Below are 13,178 nucleotides of genomic sequence, written 5' to 3'. Positions count from 1 at the left end.
AATACAACCACAAAACTGTCTAGTCAAAGTCAAATGCAGGTCCATCAGAAAACAAAGAAATAAATGTCTCTTCTACAGAAAGATGTGCAGGCCCATCAAACGATCCACAAACAGAACTCTTGGTCCATTTAAATTCAGAAACACAACTGGAGTAAATTGTTATGCTAATGTAACAATAAATCTTCTCTTTCAATTGCCACTAATTGTTCACAACATTTGCTTAAACAACTCAGACCAGTTGTGTTTGCAAATGCTCATCCTTCATAGAAATGCAACAAATAATCCTGACAACACTTACAGTGTCTCAGGTATAAGGCAGAATTTGGACTACTGGGTAGGAATGGTAAAATTGACCATAACACACGCAGGAAGATCCACAAGAATTCCTAATGTACTTACTCCTAGTACTGGAAACCAAAAACATCCCTATTAATGAAATCTTCCAGATTGTATACATATGGAAATATACAAGCACTCTCTGCAACCATGTTTCACAAGACCACATCCCTAATGAACTATTTGTATAGGTATCCAGACCAAATTCTGAATCTGTTGCATTTCACCAGCTTCTGCAGAATCATGGCATAGTATGGCCTTTTTGCAAATCAGACCATCGTTCCACCGTACAAATAAACTCACATAGCCAATATGTCCTACTAATGCTTCCAAGGTACCATGCAGATGGTACCAAAAATAACTGTAAACTTGCAGGCTTCTACACACAGTCAAGTATCTTTCGTAAAGAAAGCCTTCACAACAGTAGGTATAGTATACCACACTGGTGCCACAACCACTTCAGGGCACTACACTGTAAAAGAATAAGTGGTTGGTTTGAATGTAACGATACCTCTGTCACTCCAAAACATAGGTTACCAGCAAATTTAACAAATGCCTACTTAAATGCCTACTACTACATTCAATCCAAATGTAGTCAATAAACTGTAGCACTATTAACAGTTAGAACACGCCAATAGGTATCTAACTACATCCATAATACTACAATAGTACTTTTCAAAGTCAATCTAGTTAGAATATGCCAACAGGTTTTTTTAATCGAGTATGGGTTTATTTTCCCAATGATTATTTGACGTCAAGACAACAGCAGTGTGGCATACACTATGTTGTACCAAACATAGTACTTAGAATGTACTGTTTATGTGGGTTTAGAAAAATTTATATGTAAAATTGTATGCATCTAAAGCTTTTAAACTATCCTGCTTAACAAACTGTACTGTTTTTTTCAACAGAAACTAAATCAGAGATTCCAGCTTCATAAAGCTATGAAACTAAGTAACTATAGCAAGTATAATCAAATACATATTTTATGAGCACTATCCTCAATTGTACTACAATTATAAGGACTATATACAGTTCAATTGCATCATTCCTCCATGTTACAAACACTTTGTACTACCACTACATTACCTACAATTACTATACACATATTACTACTGTAGTCATTCAGGCCATACTCCAACTACATTACCTTTAATGACTACACACAAATTAGTACTGTGCTAACCGTGGCCACATTCTGGGGGGCATGGCCTATGGCCCCAAACACCAGAATACCTTAGGCCTTCAGAGGCTTTTGTCTGCCTTTGCGAAATTCGCTAAAGACACGTCTTTGTTAATAAATGAAAAAAATATATATTCATTTTAATAAGAAAAGGAAGGCATTAAAATATAAGTGGAGGATGTAGATGGAAAGTTTGGTCCCTGTGGACAATCTGGTCTAACTAGGTTTTGCTATTTGTAGCAAATCACACAAGACATGTATGGAATTGCAGTAAAAACAAAGGGCTATGATACTATGAAATCAAATGATCAGAATCAAAGGTATGGAAGGCTTTCACTTAAGCCATCTATTATTTCTATGAGGGGAAGTGACCCCAAAGTTATTGTATGGTGCAGAGCTCCTTTGTCCGGATGTTATAAGCCTATGTGATAGGCTGAAAGATATTACCTGGCGGAGGGTCTTGAGGGTTCCTAATGCTGTGCCAATTGCAGCTGTGCGATATGATCTAGGACCTGGGTCACTGCTAGCCACACTAAAGTGGAAGCTCTTAACGCTATATAGAAATATCTTAAACGCCATACCATATACCATGTATGAAGAACTGAGTAGAGCAATGATTGGTGAGAAAGATTGTACATTGGTGATTTTGGAGAACCTATGTGTCTCTATCCTTGGAGCTATAGGTGAATCCAAGGTGGAATTGTAAACTGTGCCCGGCCAGGTGAAGAGATCACTGTATCAATGGGACTGGTGTTACACTATTGCTAAATTTCATGAGTATTCATCCATGCAACACTTGAGCAGGGAACATAAAACATTAGGGGTACCAGCTGCGTATTTAAACAAATTCCTGAATCACTATCATAGAGAGGACTTTGTCTTTTCCGATGGAATTTGTTTTCTACAAGGGAAATACGATGACGCTGCACCCTGATTAGAAAAGATTAAATCTCGGGCCGCTTTTGCAAGGATGCCACAACACTGGAAACATTGAAACATATCTTGCTTTCTTCCCGAAGCTCTGACTGCACAGCGCAGTTTATATTTTTAAAAAATACTTAATTAAGTTGTATTTAAGGCTGGCGTTGCATTCTGGAGGTACTGCTAGTGTGGATTTTCCACAAAAACTTGTATAGCTGTTATTGGGTTTTTAAGAGCTGTGGTTTTATGCTCAAAATGAAATGATAGGATGTATTTGTGTTCTATTTAAATGCATTGATGTAGTGTATTAGAAGATATTCCTGTACTTTGTTTAGTAGGAACTTGTATGATATAAGATGATTTTACTTAAAGTATTGTATTATGAAGTATTGAATATTCATGCGTTTTGTAAAGGTTGAAGTTTCTTTAAACAAATACAATTTTAAAATGTTTTAAAAAAGATAATGATCCACCGCCTTGTGCACCTTTGAATAATGTGTTAAATATGAGAGTCTCCACTTGCTCCCCTTTGTGGCTCATGCTAGTCATCACTGATGCACAGAAGAATAGCTAGAACAGGTTTAGTGCACACAAGCCAATTTCTTCAGGGTATTTACACAGGACACCCGCGGACACAGCAGGGTGATCACACCTCCTCTGCGATCCTTGTAGCAACTGAATGTTGTCAGCAGCCACTAAAGAGACATCTCCACACACCATTCTATTCCACACACCAACCATTCCACATAGTCTGCCTTCACAACTCACTCAACAACACATTCTGTTAGATCAACACAGTCCATAGGGTGGCGCCTGCTCCTTATAACTCCCTCCCACGCCCCTCCAATGACGACGACGATGGGTTTTCGAATATAAGTTTAGAACAAAGGCTTAAGTGCAGTTTGTCACACCTCTGTGCTTCCCTGCAGAGGCGTTGCTAGGGGGTCGGGAGATGGGGGGGGGGGGTTGTAGCTGCGGATAGAAGCTCAGGTGCTACAACCAAAATGCTAGCTAGCCCCGAGTCCCGCCAGTCCCGACATTAGCTTAGCCCCTGATATTTTCCATACTTAGCAGCACTCCTGCTTCCCTGGGCCCTTTTACAATCCCCCTGATCCACCACACCCCCTCCCCCACCGACCAGCAAGCGCTCCCAGCCCACGATTTGAATGATCAATTATGCTTATGATTTGATTCACTCAGACTCCGCTGTGGCAGTGTACTTTAGCAACACTTACAGGCTTAAGTACAGCAGGAAACAAACGAGGATGTTTGGCCTCCATCTTGTGAGTAATTGCTAAGGCGTGGAGCAAAACTGCTTCTGGGCTCTTTACATTGATCATTTTTGTGGTTATCTGGTGTCAAATATAACACTTTTAGTACCGATCGGAATGGTATTGCTCTACCTTTGACGGCTGCCTTTATATCAACAGGATTATTTAAACCAGACCTCAATAATAGAAGCCATCATTTTGTATGCTGAATGGCAGACGCACTCTGCTTCCTGGGCGCCCCCAAAGGCTACGAAATGCAGCAGCTCTTAACTAATAATGCGTAATGGAACGTTATTCAATGTTACTGAAAGACTATTAAAAACAGGCGCAGTCAAATAAGCTCCCGATTCAACTCTTGACGCACTTTAAAGAGCTCTTTCCTGAAACGAGAAACACACACGTAACTCCTGCAAATGCTCGGCTCACCTCGGGTAAAAGCCTGTTCAAGTGCTCGGCCCGGTTCTCGTGCGAGGGGTGGGTGGAGAGCCACTCTGGGACGCGAGGCTGGCCTTCCAGGGTCGCTGGCAAGTCCATCACCTGCATGAAGACTGGACTGGCTCTCACATCAACGCAGGCCTGCAAAGGGACGGCAAAAAGACGCAATAAACTGTGTGCGTGGCGAAGTCAGACGTGTTTCCAAATATCAGGTGATTGGTTACATTAAATGCCTAAATGATCCGGCCATTGTGTGACAGTGCAGGCCATCAGTATGCAAATAATCCCTATGAGTGCGAGCCTAACTGTTGAAAATGTGCCCACTAAAAATAACAGAAAATATTTTACGGCAATGACCACAACGATAAAAACATTACTCAACCGGAGAGTCGTTACTGCCAATTAAAACACGCGTTGCATGCCAAATGAGGACTAAATCACGTACAAAAACAATACATTACCAGGTAGTAGGAGCAAAGCTTGCATTAAAGAACGCATCATTGCAAATAATAAATAACATAGTAAAAACACAAAAATAGGTTGGGGATAGTTCTTGACTCAGCGGTTTCTATGGACCCACATGTAAAAAGAGTATTACACTTCACTGCCACCTAATGCTTCTGGGACAGCTGATAACCGCTGAAGCCATATACATGCATTAGTATTGGCTGACCCCCAAACCCTCTCCCGTAATGATAGGCTCACAACTTGTGTCAAGTGTTGGCAATAAAAGGCCGTACGATTTTATTGTACAGATATGGGTTATGGCATTACACAATATCACATATCATAATGGTATCATACTTTTGGGCACCGGGCCCTGAGGTTAGCCCCTCTGACCCATGCCGCCACACGCGGGCAGGTTGTGCGGCTGACCGTGTTCCCCCAGAAGTATCCCCTAGAGACAGCCCCTGTAAGCGAGGGTCGCATTGATTTCCTGAAATAAATACTCCATGCCATGGTTAGATAAATGGGTGCGGTCCTGTAGGAAGAGGTCTGGGTTGCCTAGTGTAATGGCTGGGTGTTTTATGAATCCCAGTCCTCTTGCCGTACAGAATCTCTCTATTCCCCTGTTCAGTTTTCTTCTGGAGATGTCTACAGATTTGTAGCAGTTGGCCCCTAGCCAAATCTTTCTTGGTAAGATGGCTGAGAAGTATATTTCTGTACCCCTCCAGATGTGCGAAATGCCTGCAGATTTCTTCGCATAGAATTCGTCTAGCCGTGTTGACTAGGTCGTTGCCCCCTAGATGGATGATCAGGAATTCTGGGGGGTCCCTGTATGCCACTAATTCCGCTAGTGTTTCGTGGATGTCGGCCCACCGTAGGCCTCTGTATCCCCACCATGAAGTAATGGTGTTACTGAAAGGTGGCCCTTCTTTGGTCTCTTCTGCCCATTTGCCTACCTGAAAACGAACGAGTGGCCGACTACCCATGCTGATCGGAGTGTGGTCCTCGATTCACCTGTTTCTGTGGTGGGGAGGGGGAGGGAAAAGAAAAGAAAATTGAGAGAGGATGGCTATATCAGTTGTGGTCTGATATATCTTTTATAACAGTCTGACTTCCATCCCCCTATGTTTTTAGTTGTTGCGGTGTTAGGCCTCCCTGCCATGCTGCAGTGGCGGCACCTATCCTGAAGGAATGGGTGCCAAAGCATTTGCAGTCCCACCCTGCTTTGCTGATTGCTTTCATCAGCACCCCTTTAAATTGGTAGCGGCTTAGTGCCGATGCATCCTTGTGGATTAAGAAACTCCCCCCCACTTTGGGTCGTTGTGCGTAATAGAGGTTGGTGATGCAAACCGGACAGTTTATTGCTTCATCAATGCAACAAATGTTGATGGTTCTTTTAGCACCCGTTTTTGACTGTTGCATTTCTATGTTAACACTCTCCTGTCTCACCCGGACCTCCATGACACCCAGGCCATTTGTGGCCTTGGTGCTGGAGGCGATGAGTTCTCCTAGCCGGAAAGCCCCAAAGTAAGCTAGGAAAAAGGCTGTTTTGAATAACGTTATCTCGTATGGGTGCCAACATATGGCTTCGAACTGGCTTGCTAGCTGCACAAGTTTGCTGAAATCAAGGGGTCGGCGGGTGTCCACTTGGGTACCCTCTATTCTGCCCCATCCTTTCATTGCATAAGAGATGAGGGCGTTCTGGGTGGGGTCTGAATCGCCCCGTATTTTTGTAAAATATGAAATTGCAACCAGGTGGCTTTTTGCCCAATCTCTTTTGAACCCTTGTTCCCATTTTAAAAATACTTCTATGTCTTTAATCGTTATTAACTCTACATGGTTTAAACCTGTGGCATTAAATACTGTCTGTAAGCACTTACTGTACTGTGTTGCAGTAGTGCTTGCCACTGCCCTCTCTGCCATTTCCGTTAGGAAGCCTGTGAGGTTGTTGGCACCCGTTGATGAAGTGCCTGATTCTTGTTGGGCATCCCGGCCTGGGGTCTCTGGCGCTGGCGTTGATGCCAATGTGTTGTTGGCACCCGCTTTAGAGGTGCCTGTTTTCTGTTGGTCATCCCGGCCTGCGCTCTCTGGTGCTGGCGTTGATGCCAATGTGTTGTTGGCACCCGTTTTAGAAGTGCCTGGTTTCCGTTGGGCATCCTGGCCTGAGCTCTCTGGCGCTGGCGTTGATGCCATTATTCTTGTCTTCCCATTAATGCCCAGCATTCTGCTGGGATTGGCGTGTGGCGCTAGCTCTCGGATTCTTGTCCACTGGAAGCGAGATAAAGCATCAGCAATGTTATTATCTGCCCCTGAAATGTGCTTCGCTTTGACTACAACATTTTCTTGTAGTGTGACTGTTGTAATGGCTCGTAATACTTTCAGTACTAAAGGGCATTTTGTAGACCTTCTGTTTATGGAGCCCACTACAGCCATGTTATCGCACCAGATCAAAAGTTCCGTGTTCGCAAGTTGCCTACCCCAGATGTGTAATGTTAGCCAGATGGGAAACTCCCAGTCCAGTACAAACGCGTCCCCTAGAGCTCCTCTATGAGGAAATTCCCTGGAGCAGAACAGTTTGCACTTCCTGTTGGCACTGGTCGCAAATAGATCTACTTGAGGGGTTCCCCAAAGGGCGACGATCTCTTGAAGGAATTCCTGAGCTAGTTCCCATTTATGGGAGACTGTGTTCTGCCTGCTCAGAGCATCCGCTGCTGTGTTCTCCTCTCCATCCAGGTGAACCGCCGATAGGGAGGCTTCTTCTTGAATTGCCCAGAACCTGAGCGGCATTGCCTCTCTACACAGTGGTAGTGATTCTACGCCTCCTATATTGTTGAGGTAGTACATGGCCACGGTGTTGTCAGTCATTATCAGGACATTCTTTCCCCCTACAGAGGGCAGAAAGGCCATCAGCGCTAGTCAGATTGCCCTCAGTTCTAAAAGGTTGATGTGTAGTTTGGACTCCGATGGAGACCAACAACCACCGATTGTCATAGCGTTGGCGTAGTCTCCCCACCAAGTGAGTGAAGCGTTCGTCACTACAGTCATCTTCGACCATGGTTGCCAAAAAGGTTCGCCCTTCAGAATATGGTTGTGCTAGGCCCACCACTAGAGATCCTGCACAACTCTGCTTAGAAGCTGAAGAAGGTCTGACATCTTGCCTGAGAATTGAGACGACAAAGTCCTGAGAGCCCATTGGAGGGATCTCATCTTCAGGTGAGCCTCTGGCACCAAGAAAATGCAGGATGCAACGAGGCCGAGCAACCTCATAAAGAAGGCCAGAAAATGCTGAGCACTCTGGAATTTGGTGACCATTTGCAGAATGTGTTGAGCCCCCACATCGGGTGGTGTGGTGTTTCCCCGAGGATGCATCCAGGACTGTTACGATAAACTGGAGTTGTTCTGATGGTATAATGTGGGACTTCTTGAAATTGAGGGAGTAGCCCAGTCTGTGGAGAGAGTGGCAGGTGATGCTGAGATGTTCCAGGGCTTGTTCGGGAAAAAGTGCCCTGATCAGCAAATCGTCCAAGTGTGGGTAGACATAAATCCCCCCCTCGCCTGAGACTCGCTGCCACAACCGCCATTAACTTGGTGAAAACCCTCAGGCGGAGGTCAGCCCAAATGGCAGAACTCGAAACTGATAAAGAGAACCGCGAACCCAGGTACCTTCTGTGCTTGCGATGGATAGGCACATGAAAGTAAGCATCCTGAAGGTCACCATCCAATCCTGACGTTGGAGAGCCTGAAGGATCTGAGAAAGGGTAACCATCTTGAGCTTGTGCTTCCTGAGGAACTTGTTCAAGTATCCCAAGTCCAAGATGGGTCTCAGCACCCCGCTCTTTTTGAGGATTAGAAAATATGGGGAATACCAAACTGTGTTCCACTCCACTACAAGTAATGGTTCTATAGCACCTTTCTCTAGCATGCACAACATTTTCTGCACAAGAAACTGATCTGGGGTTTGAGTGAGTGGTTCCCCGGGGGATGATTCTGAGGTCTTTCTATGAGAGGGAGACAGTAACCCTGGTCTACAGTTTCTAATGCCCAAGCATCTGAAGTAATGCCCGCCATTCTTGCAGATGCTGAGACAGTCTGCCTCCCACTTGAGTCTTGTGGGTTAAGACCTCAGAGAGGTTTGGAGGCGGCTGATGGTAGAGCGAACTTAGTACTTCTCCCTCATCCACCACGAGGGAATCTTCTTTGGCCTCTATGGCAAGCCTGTCCCCTCGCTCTACCAACTGAGGAATAGAAGCGAATGGATCAACTCGGGTAAGATTGTTGTAGCTGTATGATTGTGAAGTTAAGTGATTTTGCCGCTGCCTTAGAGGTCTGCGCTTCTCCAGGCTTTCGTCAGCCTTGCTGCCAAACAGGTGAGAGCCGTCAAAAGGCATATTGAGAAGCCAGGACTGTATATCCGGAGCAAATCCCGACTTTCTCAACCACGCAAATCTGTGCAGTACAGTATTTGTCGCCATGGGTCTACTGATGCTGTCAGCAGTATCCAGCCCTGACTGTATAGATTCTCACATAGCCTCTTTTCCGTTACTTATGATAGCCAGGAAGCCGTTTCTTACTTCCGCCTCGGGAATACGGACAGCTGCCATTGCTATACAATCCCACAGGGTGAACGTGAACTTTGCTAAGGCGCCTGTGGCTTTGGCAGATTTCAATGCCATGCTTCCGGAGAAAAAAAATCTTTCTTGCCCAAGTATCTACTCTTTCATCATCTGTGTCAGTAGGGAGAGTGGGATATGCGACCTGAGGACATCCCTGACTGAACCACCAGGCTCTCTGTTGTGGGGTGCTTTGCCAAATAGTCAGGGTCACTGCTAGAAGGTCTATACTTTTTAGTGAAATTTTTGTTCACTGCAGCAATCGTCTCAGGTGTCTCCCAATTTGTCTTAATCCTTTTCAGAAGGGCAATGTGAAAAGGAAGGATCGGATCCTTTTTGTGGACTCTGGTCCAGGATATCTGTTAAATCGTCCTGTTCAAATGGGGGAGCAGGTCTGCTCTAACCTAGAAAGTCAACCACCCTGGCCATGAGTTGCCTATAGGAGGCTTCTGCATGGTCTGAAGGGTCTGGTTTTGCAAATTCCAATTCTGGAGATTTATCTACACCACTGGCTGTTTGAAGGCTCTTATAAGTCCTTCATCCTGGACTCTTCTGAAACAAGGGCCTCTGGCACATTAGGGGTACCAACCTTCAGGCCAAAGGGTGTAGTATCTGCATCAGAAGCCTCATGCTCTTCATAAATTGATAAGGATTTGAAGAAATCCTTCCTCTGTGCTGGTTTGTAAACATTCTCCACCTGCTTTGCTATAGGTATTGGCGGCTTCAAGCCTGTCATTGACAGTTTCTTCGATATAAATGGCTTCAATGTTTTCAACAATGGAGACATCGCTGACCTCAACGCCAATGACGCTGATGGCCTTGACACTGATGGCGTAGATGGAGCCATTTTTGTAGACAACACCCTTGAAGGGCTAGACCCGTGACTCGAAGGAGTCTTCATGAACTTTTGTCTGGACGAGGCCTCGACTGCTCTTGATGGGTCGAGGGTTTACGTTGCGCCCTCAGGGGCGCATGAGATCTAGCCTTTGCCTTCAGCTTGTGCCCTTTATACAGCACGACCGGAGCATGGCTTCTCTACTTGTCCTTAGATGGGCCTGGGCCTCCTTCTTGAATATTTTCAACATTTCTCTCCAAAACTCTCCCCACGGGGCAGGTGCAGAGGATTTGGTTGGACATGAAATTCTCTCAGTAGAGGAATCACTAGAGGACTATGATGATCTGTGACGCTTCTTTTTTGACTTCTTAGTCGGAGAATGGTGAGACCCACACCTGGAGCAAGATTTTTTTTTGGACTATTTTCTTTGAGGAGAGTCTCCACTCGACTCGTCAGAAGATCGGATTTTAGATTGAGATGAAGGGGATTTCGAGGGGGTCCTTAACGGTCATCGCCTAACAGGAGGCGCATTCCATCATTCGATGCTCTGTGTCCAGAAACCACAGACACACTATGAGGATCAGTGATCGAGATTTTGGCACTGCAATCGTGGCATTTCTTGAAACCTGCCTCCGGTGTCGATGGAGCTGACATTGAAGATATTTTCTCACGAGTGTTGGATTTTTTATTCAAAAACCGAATCGCGTTCTAATTCTCGCGAAGCGAAAGCTGCATCGGAAAAACAAAACTGAAATCAGCGTGCACTGCGTATGCTATATATACTGGTGATGACGTCAACCTCGAGACGGAGGCCTTAGAGGGACATCGAGTTGACAGAATCGATGCACAGTGCCCTCTGCCAAAAACCTTTTTCCGAAGCAGCTCAAGCTTGAAAAGATATATCAAAAGATGAGGAATATGTGGGAGAACCAAATCCATTAAAAGTGGTGTTATTGCATATGGTATCCTCATTATGGCTTTACTGCCACAAAAGTAGTAAAGTCGTGCCAAAATATATGCACAATTTTTTTCATAAATAACCCATGTCATTTAAAAACAGAAAATGTATTTCCATACGCTTGAGGAATCGTTATACATATGGGACAGTAGCAGTTCATAATGTGGCCCTTAACAAATATAGCAAGAAATAACTGCAGGGATATCTCCATAGACCATGGGGTGTTCACTGTCTTTAACGGTCTAAAAATGCCTTTTTGAACAGAATAATATGTAATGCTCTTCTAAAGTTCAAGTATTCGGATTCTAGTTTAAGATCTTGGGCTAGAGCACTTCACATCATCTTTGCTACCCTATTCTAGATCAGTTGAGAGAGTCGGGAACCAGGTTGTAATGCTGGACATCAGGGCTATCAATGGGGCTTACTTGGTGAACCGGCCCTCAAGAAACTGCAGGTTGTTTATTCATATTTCCTGCCTGGTGATGCAGAGGGCCATGAAATGAATTTGCCATTGAATAGGTAGCCAATGGACTATCTTCAATGCTTGTGAGCTGTAGTCTTGTTGCCTCAAACAGAAGACACAGTGGGCCGCCCCGTTTTGTAATGTTTGACATCTATTGCAGTAGGATAGTTGAGTGGATCAGGGCTTGGACCACTTGAACTTGTGTCATGTCTAGTGATAGGTACTCCATGCACAGCAGGTTCAATGTAAAATGGCAGCTCTATCGCAAAAAAAATTTCAGAAAAGGACAGCGCCTGGTCAAGTGACACATCCAGATTCTTACCAGCTGGACCAACCGTTGGGGATGAGTTGATGTTACGACTCCAAAGCCACAGTTTAGTGGTGATTGGGATTGCAGTGTGATCACATATCATAATCTCAGTTTTCTTCGGGTTGCGGCATAGTTGGTTATTGGCCAACCAGGCTTCGGCAGCTGACAGACATTCAGCACAGATTAGATCACTGAGTTGGTGGTGAGCATATAGCAGATTCCTATTTGAGTATCATAAACTTGCTTATTGAAATCTATTCCAAAATACTTGTGATGTCTTATAAAGGTCGATGTAGGCATTGAAGAGTCAAGGAATATTCACGATCCCTGGGGGTCCATGCATGTCAGATTGAATGGCTTTGGTCTGAAATTACCAATCTAAACTGAGTCTGAGCAATCATTTCAGAAGAACTCTACCCCTTTTAGGGTGTTGCCCTTAATGCCCATGCAGGATTCCAACCTAAATGAGATGATGTTGTGGTCAATGTTGGCTTTCAAGAAGGGCCGCAAGACCCTGTTGTTCTACTGATCTTTCGCTCTGACTCCATCTATTGGCCTCTTCTGACCTGAAGGGACTTTGTCCCGTCTGTATTTTTGTTGGTCTTGTCCATGCCCTTATTCCTCAGGACCCATAGCTGTGCAATATAAATTAATTAAAGTAAAGTAAAATAAAATGTTGTCATAAGCCACCAATAGATCAAAGACGGTGATCTCCATCAGTTGGTTGGCATTTCGTGTTTGAAGGATGTTCTCTCTTGTGTCCAATAGGATTGTTTCCTTGCTCCTTCATGGACCGAATCCTGTTTTCTTATTGTGAAAAACCATTTGCGGTCTCTGGACCGCTTCCATTTATAATCACCCAAAAGGCTGCATCGCGTTGCATGATGTGGTGTACCTCTGTTTTTCAGGGACGCACCTTGGAGGGAAGCCGGAAGAGGCCACAGTGACCGACAGAGTTTAAGTGGTGTAGGCTGAAGGAAAATGGCAGCGGGGCAGAAGGATAGAGGGTGCATGGGTGGTGGGGCCCTGTAATGGACAGCAGGAAAGAGTGGTGGAGGCAAAAGACTGACATTGTTCACTGCATTCCTGGAGTTATTTTATCTATCTTTTTGATTAGATCGACTTCAAATGGGACAGTTGAGACATGTGTATAATTTGTCAACATGAAGGTTCAACACCATTGTTTGTTCAGGATGGGTATAAATAATGTTCCTTTTAGGGATGATCGGAGAAAGCCTGAAGAGAGTTACGAATAGCACACAACCCTCAATGGGTTGGCCTATGTCTTGACTAATGCCTTATTGAGGCATGCGGAGCATGGTATGGTTTAGTTTTTGAGGGTTGGATTTTTTTTCATGGTGTTCAGAGTTTCTTCCAGGTAAACGATTTGGAAGGAATGGAAGGATGCT

At 44.6% G+C, this 13,178-nt stretch overlaps 1 protein-coding gene across 2 annotated transcripts in view; it reads right to left on the bottom strand.

The window, feature by feature from the left end:
- Positions 1 to 13,178, bottom strand: part of OMA1 (OMA1 zinc metallopeptidase) — an 821,003-nt gene that overhangs the window by 158,657 nt on the left and 649,168 nt on the right. For both annotated transcript variants that reach the window (XM_069642087.1, XM_069642086.1), the window contains one exon: positions 4,138 to 4,287. In XM_069642087.1, coding sequence (XP_069498188.1) covers positions 4,138 to 4,287 — 150 coding nt within the window. The remainder of the gene's footprint in view (positions 1 to 4,137; positions 4,288 to 13,178) is intronic.

The sequence above is a fragment of the Ambystoma mexicanum genome, chromosome 1q (assembly GCF_040938575.1).
Source record: "Ambystoma mexicanum isolate Mex_15411 chromosome 1q, UKY_AmexF1_1, whole genome shotgun sequence".
Lineage (NCBI taxonomy): Eukaryota > Metazoa > Chordata > Amphibia > Caudata > Ambystomatidae > Ambystoma > Ambystoma mexicanum.
Note: the sequence above shows the minus strand (reverse complement) of the source record. Positions and strands in the feature narration are given on the sequence as shown.